The sequence below is a fragment of the Buceros rhinoceros genome, unplaced genomic scaffold (assembly GCF_000710305.1).
Source record: "Buceros rhinoceros silvestris isolate BGI_N320 unplaced genomic scaffold, ASM71030v1 scaffold4521, whole genome shotgun sequence".
Taxonomy (NCBI): Eukaryota; Metazoa; Chordata; class Aves; order Bucerotiformes; family Bucerotidae; genus Buceros; species Buceros rhinoceros.
The window spans coordinates 1-12475 of NW_010392361.1; the positions used below are offsets into that span (position 1 = coordinate 1).

At 37.3% G+C, this 12475-nt stretch overlaps 1 protein-coding gene across 1 annotated transcript in view; it reads left to right on the forward strand.

Annotated features, from left to right (window-relative positions):
• Positions 1-24: 24 nt before the first annotated feature.
• Positions 25-12475, forward strand: part of NSUN2 (NOP2/Sun RNA methyltransferase family, member 2) — a gene marked incomplete at its 5' end in the record, with an annotated part of 16296 nt that continues 3845 nt past the window's right edge. Inside the window, 13 exons of the mRNA XM_010144421.1 lie at positions 25-188; positions 302-407; positions 1033-1104; positions 2512-2596; positions 3446-3638; positions 4049-4123; positions 5194-5324; positions 7808-7881; positions 9023-9153; positions 9764-9860; positions 10999-11174; positions 11709-11801; positions 12185-12320. Coding sequence (XP_010142723.1) covers positions 25-188; positions 302-407; positions 1033-1104; positions 2512-2596; positions 3446-3638; positions 4049-4123; positions 5194-5324; positions 7808-7881; positions 9023-9153; positions 9764-9860; positions 10999-11174; positions 11709-11801; positions 12185-12320 — 1533 coding nt within the window. The remainder of the gene's footprint in view (positions 189-301; positions 408-1032; positions 1105-2511; positions 2597-3445; positions 3639-4048; positions 4124-5193; positions 5325-7807; positions 7882-9022; positions 9154-9763; positions 9861-10998; positions 11175-11708; positions 11802-12184; positions 12321-12475) is intronic.

Genomic DNA, 12475 nt, shown 5'->3' on the forward strand with positions numbered 1-12475 from the left:
CGCCGTATTTGTTGCGGAGGCGCTCCGTCGTCTGGAGGCGTGTCTCCATCCTGCCTTCTCCTGCGGGTCTCTCTCCCTTGCAGTCACGCCAAAGAGATTCTCCACTGCTTGAAGGAGAAGTACTTCAAAGAGCTGCAGGACCTGGAGGTGGATGGCCAGAAGGTCGAAATGCCGCAGGCGCTGAGCTGGTAAGTGAGCTGGAAGGGTAATAAGGCGCCCTGTGTGCTCCCCGCGTTGAGCCTGACGAATTGCTTCCTTTCTCTCTTTTGCCTCTGCCCTGTTTCCGTTTCTTTTTCCTCAGGTATCCAGAAGAGTTAGCCTGGCACACTAACCTGAGTAGAAAAATCTTGCGCAAGTCACCACAACTGGAAAAGTTTCATCAGTTCCTGGTTAGCGAAACAGAATGCGTAAGTTTTGGATGGATCTTGAGTTTTTTCTCTCCTGTCTTGAGCAGTGTTTTATTTAAATGTGTTGTGAGAAATTGAAATTGGACTTTTTCTCTCAGAAGTTGAGTAGCTCAGAAGATTCTGTATTTTATGTTGCTGTCCCATGACTCTGGCACATAACTGCAGTTCAAAGTATTTCTCCTAAACTAACTGTAACTTCTTTTTATTCGTTTGTTTGGGAGTGTGAAAATGAGTCCCTGTAAAATAATTGGTTGCTGTCGAAAATAGGTGTTTAAATCTGGTAACAAGCACCCATGTGTACATCATTTTAACACCTTTAACAATGGAAGTTTCTTACTTGGTTGAGACCAGTTTATCATCTCCTTTGAGTAGAAGCTACACCCATAGAATGTATAAAATTGGACTAAATTTGCAATTATCAGAAATTTCAATCAGGTGAAATACTGTGGGGTGGGGTTTTTTTCGTGAAATGCTAACAAAATTTAATCCAAAGTTTATAGTAGTGTTATTTTGATTGTTTTATTACTTTACTACATAGAGATATAAAAACTTTATTGTATAAATGCATTCTTTTTTGGACTAAAAAGAAGTTTGATTTTGGGTGGTTTTTTTTTTTCCTTTCAAGGGAAATATCAGTCGTCAGGAGGCTGTTAGTATGATCCCACCTCTGCTGCTTAATGTTGACCCTCATCATAAGGTAACTCTAGACTGTACTGTGTGCGAGCGTTTATTCCTGGGGAATAGTTTGGATAAGTTGCAAACTGGGACAGCAGTATCGGTGCTGGTACACAACTCTGGTCTGTGGTGGTATGTTTTACACTTTCTGCACATAAACAGCAGCAGTCAGCTGGTGTTCAGATCAGAAATACACCATCAGAGAACATCTGCTTTTTCAGCTATATCTAATACCCTGTAAAAAAACTCTGGTTTTAGGTAGTTGCACAATGCAGAGTGTAGCTGCATTGTTTCAGCCCGCTTTTAAAGTAAGATGTTTTTAACTTCCTGCTCTCTGCTACACTGTGAAAAGATGGTTTTTTCCATATTCAAATGATAATGTTCTGTACCAGGCAGTTTTCACCTCTCTAGCCTTTTGAAGAAGTTGCAAACTTCTGCTTTGTAGATCTGTTAGGCAGAGTAATTTGGGCGAGCTGAAACGCGCTGCTGATGGTGGCTGAAGACTGTGGGTTGCCACCTTCAACCGGGGTGTCGAAGGAACGAATGCCTGTGGTATCTTCTAATGGCAGATTGTAGGAATGGAGATATTGGGTATCAAACTTCCTGTTCTAACCTTAGAGGTGGTTTTGCACTCTACACTTGTCTGCAGAGTTAATCTGTCAGGTGGCCTTGTTCTCTTAATCTGTTAATTTAATGAGCTAGAAGAGCCTTGCTATATCAAGCAGCCATGTTGTGCACTTCTTTCTTAGGAAAATTTTCATACTGTATCTTAAAATCTAAGTTTTTCAAACTTCTCATCTGTATGTTTTGAAGACTCGTGTTTGTGGTGACGAGTTTGTGAAGGAGGGAGAAATATGCTAAAATGCAGATGTTGGTGTCTGTGCTCTGCTGCCCAAGGGTGGTTTGAATACTTACCGTGTGCTTCTTCCAGGATATAGAAACAAGCAGTTTATGCTGCCCTGAATTTTTGCATTAAAAAATGCAAAAAATGTGGGGAGCATTAACTATTCATTTTTATAAAATGAGTCAGATTAATGTACTGATAGCAAAAGAATGCTTGCTTCTGAATGTAACTTTGTCCTTATTGTGTGTGTGTGCATATGTAAAGTTCCAGTTGCCCTTAGTTGGAATTGCTTGTGAGCTGATAAAAGGACCCTAACCCTGTATCTCTACTCATGTCTCTTTCAGATTTTTTTCAACTAATGTCTTTGTTCCATACAAATCAAAGTCCTTTTTATGTTTTAGACCCTCAGAGATAAAGCATACAAAGACCAGAACTGTAGTTTCTTTTTGTGAATTGGTGTTCAGAACAATCGTAATTCTGCAGGTGTATGCAAAAACAATTTAAACAAGAACACATAGTAAATTTCTCAAGCACTTAAAAAATACAAGGAAGAACTTTTTTTTTATAACTTTTTGATCTTTGTAGATTCTAGATATGTGTGCTGCACCTGGATCTAAGACTGCACAACTCATTGAGATGTTGCACGCAGACATGAATGTTCCTTTTCCCAGTAAGTCTGGAAAAACTACCAAAAACTTTTGACTTGGAATTTCTACTTTTCCTTGTAGAAGATTATTTTTGTTATCACAGATAAGAAACTGCATTGAAGTACATACTGAATTCCCAAAGTGATTGAGCGATAGGAGGTGGGAAGTACCTCATCTTTTCCATGAAACTTTGTGGGCTTCCTTGGCTTGAAGGAGAGAGGTGGATTACATCTCAGATCAGACTACAGTAGATGTGATCAGAGCTTAATTTTTGTATATAAATCAGGTTTACTTAGTAGATGGTGGCCCATGTGCCCTTGTGTTTCAGTGGTATCCTGCAAACACTGGATTAAACTGCTTTAGCCTTAAAATGGTCATGATCTTTATCTTTTTTTAAGCTTCAGAATCTTTTACTTTCAGTTAGGTGCTCACAGAAAATACTGTCCACAGAAACTGTGAAGCTGCAGAGAGTGGATTATTTCTGTATTCTACTGAAAATCTACTGATATACAGAGATTGTAGATTGTCTTTGGTGGCAGTAGAGGTTATCTATCACAAGGGTTTTACTTTGAGTGAAAAGTTGAAGGACGCTTGGTTGTATTTGGTTTTATTGCTGCTGCAATTTATTGCTGCTTGGTTTTATTGCTGCTGCATGAAAGCTAGAACTCTTGAGATTGTTTGGCACATCAGGTAAACCTCAACATATTCGATGTTATTTTATGTTCAGTGAGGGATCGTCTATTTTTAAGTAGTCTTTTAAGTAAAAATCTCTAGTGAAAGGTTTACACAACTCTAAAAATAAGGCAATAAACTATGCAAAATAATTTAGCTGTTGAATAGTAAAGCATCCTCCCACTATTTTATGTTCCCAGAGGGTTTTGTAATTGCTAATGATGTCGACAACAAGCGCTGCTATTTGCTGGTTCATCAGGCTAAGAGATTAAACAGTCCATGCATCATGGTGGTAAATCATGACGCCTCCAGCATTCCTAATCTACAAATAGATGTTGATGGAAGAAAAGAGGTCCTCTTCTATGACAGGATTTTATGTGACGTCCCCTGCAGGTATCTTGTATGTGATCTTCAATACAGAGATTTTACGGCATGAAGTGCACTGCTAGATTTTTTTTTTTGTGTTACTGAGTTACGTTTTTTGAGTTGCTTGGTGAGTTATGATTTATAGTAATTTCCAAAACAGGTGAATGCCTTAAACTGTCTTAGAGAAGGAGATACCAAATAAAGATGAACTTTTTTCATTCCAAGCGGTGCTTAAATTTGGTCAGCTGAAGGACTTCACATTTTGAACTTACGCTCAGGATACTGAAATACAAAGATAGTGTAAAAACAAACACTGCAGTGTGGGAGAACCAGTTAACATGGGAGAGAGGCTGTTGGGTTTTTGCTGCTGTAAATTACTTGGGTATGAAACAAGTTTTACCCACAAATAATACAAATCTGTTCAACTTCTGTTACAGTGGAGATGGAACCATGAGGAAAAACATTGATGTATGGAAGAAGTGGACAACACAAAACAGTTTGCAGCTCCATGGGTAAAAATGCTTATTACACATCTGCACCTCTTTCATTTCTCTCTCCTCCTTTTCCCATGTATTTAACAGCTGCATGCATTCACATGTTAGTATATGATACAGCAGAGACTAAGAGTCACTTTTCTCTCAAGAGCTTATGCGCTCTTCAGAGAAAGTGTAGCGTTTCAGATGTGAGGAGTGGAATGTGTGAATCTAAATTGCATGTATTCTGATATGTTAATGTTCATTGAATTATTTTAGACAAGGTAGCTGTTAAAACAGAGAACAATTAATTTGCTGGGCAAGTAAAATACTTTTGGAATATACAGAAACCTGTAAAATTTAACAGTAGAGTTCTAAAGCCTTTAGAATATTAGAGAACATACACAAATGGTTTCAGTTACCTGAGATTGATTTATGTTGAAGGTGAATGAGTACTGAGCCTAGGGCAGGCACATGGTGAAAAGCAGTAATTTAAACTCAGATGAAAAAGCTTGGAACTTTTACTGTGCATTTGTAACAAGCCATGAATGGCATCAGTTCCTGTTACTTAGCTGACCTGTGGTGACTTGTTACTGCTTGGTAACTCATTCATAATTACAGGTTTTATTTTACTTGTAAGTATGCAGGTAGGGTATGAGCTGGTTCAGTGATACTTTTCTCAGAATCCCATTGCTAGCTAAACTGCACTGTCTGTAATGTTTGTAATAGTTATGTTGCTCCTCACTTTAACCCTACATTTCTGAGAATAGTCAGGTTTTGGGGTGCTATTTTTCTAGTGTTGAATACTTTATAATAAACTTGATGGGGCACTAGAAAGAACGAAATACAGAATGTTATGTTAAAAGTTATCATGCAGTAGTGTTAATGTTTGACCTAATTGCTGTTTAAATAGATGTAATTGTGTTTGCAGCTGACTTAGTTTAAAACCGGCTTTAATTTGTATACTAGTGAGAGCTGTGGAACTCGGTAAGCGCTGGCTTAGTCCATGGAGAGATGTGTATCTGCAATATAGCTTCACCTAAGAAATTTGATGGCAAATCTTTCTGTTTCCTGAATGATACCTGGCTAGACCAAGAGTGTTCTGTTAGATTGCAGTTAAGAATTGCAACCCGTGGTGTTGAACAGTTGGCAGAAGGCGGAAGAATGGTATATTCTACATGTTCATTGAATCCTGTCGAGAATGAAGCTGTGATCGCATCTCTGCTGGAAAAGAGTCAAGGTGAGAATGCAAGCTTTGATGGAGTGGGGAAATTTTTTCTTGGCCCAAAAAGGATTACGTGTGTGATGGTACTGGTAATAACCTTAGGGTGAGTAGTGTGCTCCTAGTATGCAAAACTGCAGCATTTTTTCAGTACTGGTAGTTTTTAATTTGTGTTCGTATTAGTAGTCTTCTTAAATGGGCCTAAATTTGGTGCAGTGTAAAATCTGAAAAAGTTGTGTTAGTAATACACAAAGGACTATTATAGATCAATGAAATTCAGTCTGTGTTATCTGGCTTCTGCTAACAGATTCCACTGGTTGGAGTCCATGTCTAACACTCATTTCCTTTGAAAAACAGTGTGGGACGTTATTGCTGTATAGGAGTAAAAAGCCCAGGGTGTACAGTTAAGCAGTTAGAGGAATGTTATTGTGCACCAGTAGGTGGGAGTCACTGATACCTTCAGCATTCTCTGCCCTCCATGTTGACATGCTTGGAATTCTAATATCTTTAAGCTCATGGGTTTTTTTACACCTTTGACTTGCATATGAAGGCTTGCTGAAGTTGCTGTTAGGTCTCCATCATCTGAAGGAACAAGGTGGAATAATTTATATGAACTGAGAAGCTGCAGTGTATTAAGTTGAGATAGTAGGGTTTTGTAGCCCAAATTTCTGGTCTTGAGCTGATGGACATTGTTTTTTATGACTCAGTAACTGAAGTTGCGAGAAATCTAATTGGATTTTGCATGAAAGGTTTCACAGACTTAAAGTTGAGCCTTGTACAGAGCAGAAGCAGCTGCATTGCTCCTGGAGTTGAGCTGGTTCTGGAAGTAGAATAGCCTGTTTTGTGTCATGTTTTCTTTGTGCTGGTCACTGTTCTGGCCCCAAATTTCATTGTCTCAGAAACAGCAGTTTAGCTAAAATGCCTGCAGATAATTAGGAATGGACTATTTAATTTCCACTCAAAGGACATTTTTATTTAGAGGTAGTTTCTTCAGCAGACTGAGTGAAAGAACAACAGAGACTTGACTTGTTTCCAGTAAATTGTATGCTTGGCTTATCGACGGCAGTAGTACACCAGAGGTAAGTTTAACGATGACAAGATTGGAATGCAACAAGGACTAGTTTGGATAGAAGCACAAAGCATTAAGGATGTTAACAGAGGCCAACAACTGCAGTATCTGGGGCAAATTCTGTACTTGGAAGTAAGGATCTTGACTGGCTGTGGCCTTCGGATCTTGTCCCTGCCCAGTGGAGGTATTTTGAACCTTACTTCAAGGCTACGATGGGTCCCAGTGAGGAAACGTTATCCTTGGGGCTTGAACATAGGTGTAGCTAAAGAAGGGTGAGGTGCTCTACAAGGGACATTGGACCTCAAAGATTTTCTCTCATCAGTCCTGGGAGGTTTGTTGTTATTTTGGTGTTAAGTGCTTTGTTACTCTGCTGCTTGTGGAGCTGATCCAAGATTGCTTTCCCCTTAAAGCTGAGGCAGTAAGGAAAAGGCATTATTGTACCATGTTTCTCTAGTGGGAATTGTAGTGCTTTGTAGTCTTGAGGCATCAGCCGAAGTCATGCTGTAGGCAGGAATGTTTGAATGATGGATGCAGACATCAAGTGTAATCAGATTTGAAATGTCATTTTGAAATTCATCTATGAATTTCTGTATCACTTCTTCACTTATTTAAAAGACTTGCTTAAACTCACTGTAAGAGTAAATGGTTAGTCATGTAGAACAGGCTGATAAATTGTGTACAAGGAGAAGTCTACTTAAGTATTCACAATCACAAAAAAGTCCTTTTAAGATTATTCTTCTCTAGAGAGATCACCTATTTCAACAGTAAGTTTTTATATCATTCTTTCTGGATTTGAGGCAGCATGAAATTTTTATTCAGTGGATTAAATTATGCTCTGCTGATGTTTCTTAGAGTAATCTGACATATTTTAGGCACATATGTTTTGGTCACGTTAATAGTACTTACCTTACTGTTAAACAGTTTGGAATTTTTCTTTCCATTTGAAAAATAATAAATTATCTTTCCTCTCACACTGGAATATATTAAGATTGTAAATCCATAAAATGAGAATGTCAAACATTTAAAAAGGCTTAGTCATCCCAAAAGAATACTTCCCTGAAAAATACTTAATCAGTGTAGTAAACCCAAGTACTAAGTGGTAATAAAAACTGCTGTGACTGCATTGCCTGGTGGATTTTAATGACGTTTAATGATACAGGTTGTAGAGTATTGCTTTATGCAGCTCCTACAGAAAGTATCCAACCATTACATTTTGGTTAATTTATAGGTTGCAAACTTCTGTAGTTATTATGATCAGTTCTTTATTGTTCATTTACATGGTAAGAATTGTACAACATTTTGTTCTTTGAAATTTTTTAAAAAGCAGTGGTCTTAAAGTAGTCTTAAAACCTGAAAGTTATTTTTATAAAAGTTAGTTAAGAACATAACTCACCGATTCTGTATTAGAGTATCTATATTCTTGGGATTTCAGGTGCCTTAGAACTTGCTGATGTCTCTTCTGAGTTACCAGGTTTGAAGAGGATGCCAGGAATTACAAAATGGAAGGTACTTAACCAGATATTTCTGTGAAGTTCTTCAACTGTGATAGAGTGTTGAATTAGGGAAATTTTGAAGTAACATTTCAAAACATTAGAATGAAATAGTGGTAGTGATTTGCTGTTTTGAGTTCTAGACAATACAGCGTTGTAGAGGAGAGGGCTAAAAGACTTTGTGATCGTATGTTCTTGTCTCCTCATCTGCTCATCTGCTCATCTCCTCATCTGTTTTTACTCTAGCTTTCTTTGCTTGGTCTCCTGCGCTTTCTTAATTCTTTTCTATTGTGTGCATGTGGCCTGCAGATGGCAACATGATTTCAGCCACTCTGTGCATTATGCCTCCTCCTCCGTCTTTGCAGTCTGTGAGTGCTAGATTCTACAGTTCTTTAGCTGGTCCATTTGAATCATTTGGAAGTATAAGCTGTTAAATGCTTTCTGGAAGTAAGCTATAAAACCTGCAATGATGTGAGTGACCCTAGAATACTAATATAATCCTGTATTTTGTTCCAGGCCTTACGCAGTATCAATTTTGGAAATAGACTAGTAGGGTGAGGTAAAAAACCCCAAAGCTTCTTCAGTATCTTGTTGAGACTAGAATCAACAAGAGCAGAAGGCCATCCTTGTAGTAAGGAAAGAAGCTCTGAAAAAATTTTAATTATGAACGTATGCCTTTGCAACTCCATTGGTTGGTCTGGCTGCTCTCACCATTTCACTAGACTCCTGCACTGTCAAGTCTGCAGGTTTGTGCCTGTGTGTGTAGGCTAATGAAAAAGATACATGGAATAAAGATTTGCTTATGCTCTGTCATTGGAAATCAAGCTTAGAAACTAGCTGGTTTCTTTCTTTCTAACAGTTCCAAAAATTTAAATTGTATGCTTGTACCTGAAGGATAAATGTAAAATGCTTAACTGTGGCTCTGTGATCTTAAGCCTACAAAGTGTAGCAAAAAGATACAGCTGGAAAGAATCTCCTGCTCTAAAGCACACACAGAAAATGCACAACAAAACAATATGCTTCAAAGAACTTAATTTACTATACCAGAAAATAACTTACCTTTTTGGCATCTGAACCTTGGTTTGAAAGTATTTTACTTAAAACTTGTAAAATGGTGTCCTATATTCTTCACAGTATTTATATTCACTTCTTTGAAGGTGATGCTGAAAGATGGACAGTGGTTTGAAGAGTGGAAAGATGTGCCCTCAAATAGGCAAACACAAATACGTCCCACTATGTTTCCAGTAAAAGATGTAGAGAAGCTAAAGGCAATGAACCTAGAGCGTTGGTAAGTTTTGCCAGGTCAGATTTTACAAGGTTTTGATGGTTACCTCGTATGGTGGTGGGCAGATGATAATACGGTGATATTAGGAACGAGGTGAAATGGTGAAGTACAGACCTATGCTTGGATAGGTCTGAGTATGTTTCAGTTGCTTTGTATGTAATGGCAGTACACTATTTAAATTCCAGTGAACTGTAAACAAATAATGAAAGTTGCCTGCAAGGAATAAGTACTCATGCAAACAGATCAAATTGTTTGCATCCAATAGATACATAGCCAAAATTACTGGAAAAGTATGTAAATCTTTAACATGGTAACAGTGTGACTCCTTTGCTCTGACTTCCCGTAGCTATTTTTAGAATAGTGTTTATAAATGAGTCACTAAAATTCAAATGTGAATGGTGTAGTGAATGTATTGCACTGATGCAAGTCATCTTGCCAGAATGCTCTACTTCAGATCCTGTTTCTAATTTGATAAATCTGTACAGTCCTACTAGGAATACTTAATTTATCCTGAAAGTAAATAGAAATGTGACACTTTTAGTATTTTGTGCGAGTCTGAATGCTGATAGTGAATACACTGCAACATATTTATGAATTTTTTGTTTCCCCCTAGTCTTAGGATATTGCCACATCACCAGAACACGGGAGGTTTCTTTGTAGCTGTGTTAATAAAAAAATGTCCAATGCCATGGAATAAACGCCAGCCTAAGGTAACCTCTTTTAAAAGAGCTAAAGTGTTAACTTTTAGAATGTTTCTGGATTTTTTTTTTTAAAGCTTACATAATAGAAAACATACTATAACTGTTTTGTATCTGCCTTTCAGTTCAGTGTGTCAATTAAAAATAAATTCCTAAATCCCTTAAGAACTTAAAAAAAAATCTGCTGTTAAAATATTAAAATAAAAGAAGGAGGGATTTTGAAATCAGTAAAGTAGCAAGATAAAACTTGAACCTAAAATTAAGGCTTTGAAAGAATTACAGAAACAGATTAGACTGGGTAGCCAAAGCTGTCACTACCTTTAGCTGTGTGTGGTCCCTCTGCTGAAGGCTTTTTTCTGCTGTGTTGTAAGCTAATTCTGATTTCAGTTTATCTTACTCTGTGGCTGGTTGCTCAGGAACGATTCGCTAGCAGATTAGTCTAGCAGATCAGGAGCAGGGGGAATGGATGTAAAGCTGTTAGGAGCAGCAGCAGCAGCTTCAGCCATCTGACTTTATCCATTTGTGGCCAATTGTCTTCAAAATCCTGTCATCAGGATTTTAAGTTGACATGATTTATTTGCTCCTTTAGATTGTTCATATCTTTGAGAGAAACTTTTTGTGTGAATCTTTTTTAGCTGTTCCTGTTTATTTTATTTGCTTCATTAGAGCACCTTATGAATAAAACATATATGGCATTAAGGAAAAAGCATTTGTTCAGCAGCAAGCACCATCCAAATAGTTTATGCTATTCTAAGTTTAATGTTGTAGCAACCACTCTTACAGAAAGTATGCAGCAGCAGAATGTGTGTCACTTTGAGTGCTAGGAGGAAAGTTGCAGATCTTGACTTATCTGATTTATCTTGACTTATCTTGATCTTCTCTGTGAGGGCTTAAACGTGATTTTGTAAAAGATACAAAAATAGATTTCTTGGACAGTTGATAAGAAATTGTCCAGATCAGTACTAGAGGTGAATGCAGTTTATAATGGTATCTTGACTTAGTAATTAGCTTAACTCCCTAACCGGATCTGTTTAGGCACTTACATACCAATTGGTAAGAATTAAGCACATACAAAGAGAGAACATAGATATGGTTTGTTACAAGTTAGATACTACTTTTACTTTGTTGAAAATACTATAATTTGAAATAGGTTCATCAGAAATTACCACAAAGAACAGGAGATACTGGAGTGACAGCAGCTAATTCAGATAATGGTTCTGAATGTACTACTGAAGAAGCAATGTTTGCTGAAAATGAAGACTCTAAGAAGATGCAAGAATTGCAGAATTCAGACACTGAGCAAATAAAAAAGGAAGGAGTATGTGGGTAAGAGACTATGTCTGAGGTATTTGCCTTGTGATAGCTTTGTAATTGCTTGAGTATTCTATAGTTCTTTTGTTATTGGACTCATTTAGAAGTCAGTCAAGAAGAATTAATGAATTTGCTCAGTTGTCCTACATTTCCATGTGTTTTCTGTCTTGTATTTTAGCAAGTGAGGAAAATAACCACTTTTGTTGCTAGCATTGGCAATGTCTATTAGTCTTCTTTCCTCTGTTGAGGAAAAGACTTATTTCAGAAGTTAACCTTTGGAAGATCTTTACAGTATTCACAATTACTCCCTCAGAAATCTCCATTTACTTTTTTTTGTGGTTTCTGTTTTCAAGCACTGCTTTTAATTCCTCATTTAAAGAAGTTAAATTGTGAGAGGTGCTATCTTAGTGAAGTGCAGGAAAATGTCAGTATTCTGTTTGACATACTATTGTTGCCATAAGGCAAGTGTTGACTAAATGAACTGAATGTACTGATTTTAAACCAAGCACTTTTACTAAAATTGATGATGCAATGGTATTTTCTTTTTAGACCACCACCATCTAAAAAAATGAAGTTGTTTGGTTTTAAAGAAGACCCTTTTGTGTTTCTCCCTGAAGATGATCCGTTGTTCCTTCCTATCCAGTAAGAAATAAGTGTTTCTGTTCTGCATTAAGGTTCCTAGTAGTTCAGGAATCTTAGTAGTTCAGTTCATCACAAAAGATGGGTTTACTTGGTCATACATAAAACTTTTCCTGTAACTTTACACCTGGTTCCCCTCTCCTCAACACTTATACTCTTCTTAAATGAAAATAGCCTACTATAGTTTGCACTGGAATTTTTGAGAGTATCATAGTGTCTGTAACAGCTTAGTGTGTGTGTTATGCATCTTAGAAAGTCTGAGCTTTGTCTTCTGGAGCCGAAGTGTTAAGTGTTTGCAGAGACCACTCGAAGAAATAGGCTAACCCATGCATTTTGAGTACATAATTTCATTGTTCGGTTACTCAAAACAAGTATTATGGCCACAGGAAGTTTTATGCATTGGACCCATCATTTCCCAAGATGAATTTACTAACTCGAACTCAAGAAGGAAAGAAGAGACAGCTGTACATGGTTTCTAAGGAGCTAAGGAATGTGCTTCTGAACAACAGTGAGAAGATGAAGGTATGGTTCATCCTTTCAGGTTTTCACAACAGATCATAAGTATTAGTGGATGTCTCCTTGAACTTTATTGCCAAGCTTATTGTTTATATAGAGGATTAGCCCTCTGATAGGCCTTTGGTTTTTTTTTTTTCCTTTTACTCTGAGTCTTTTCCTCT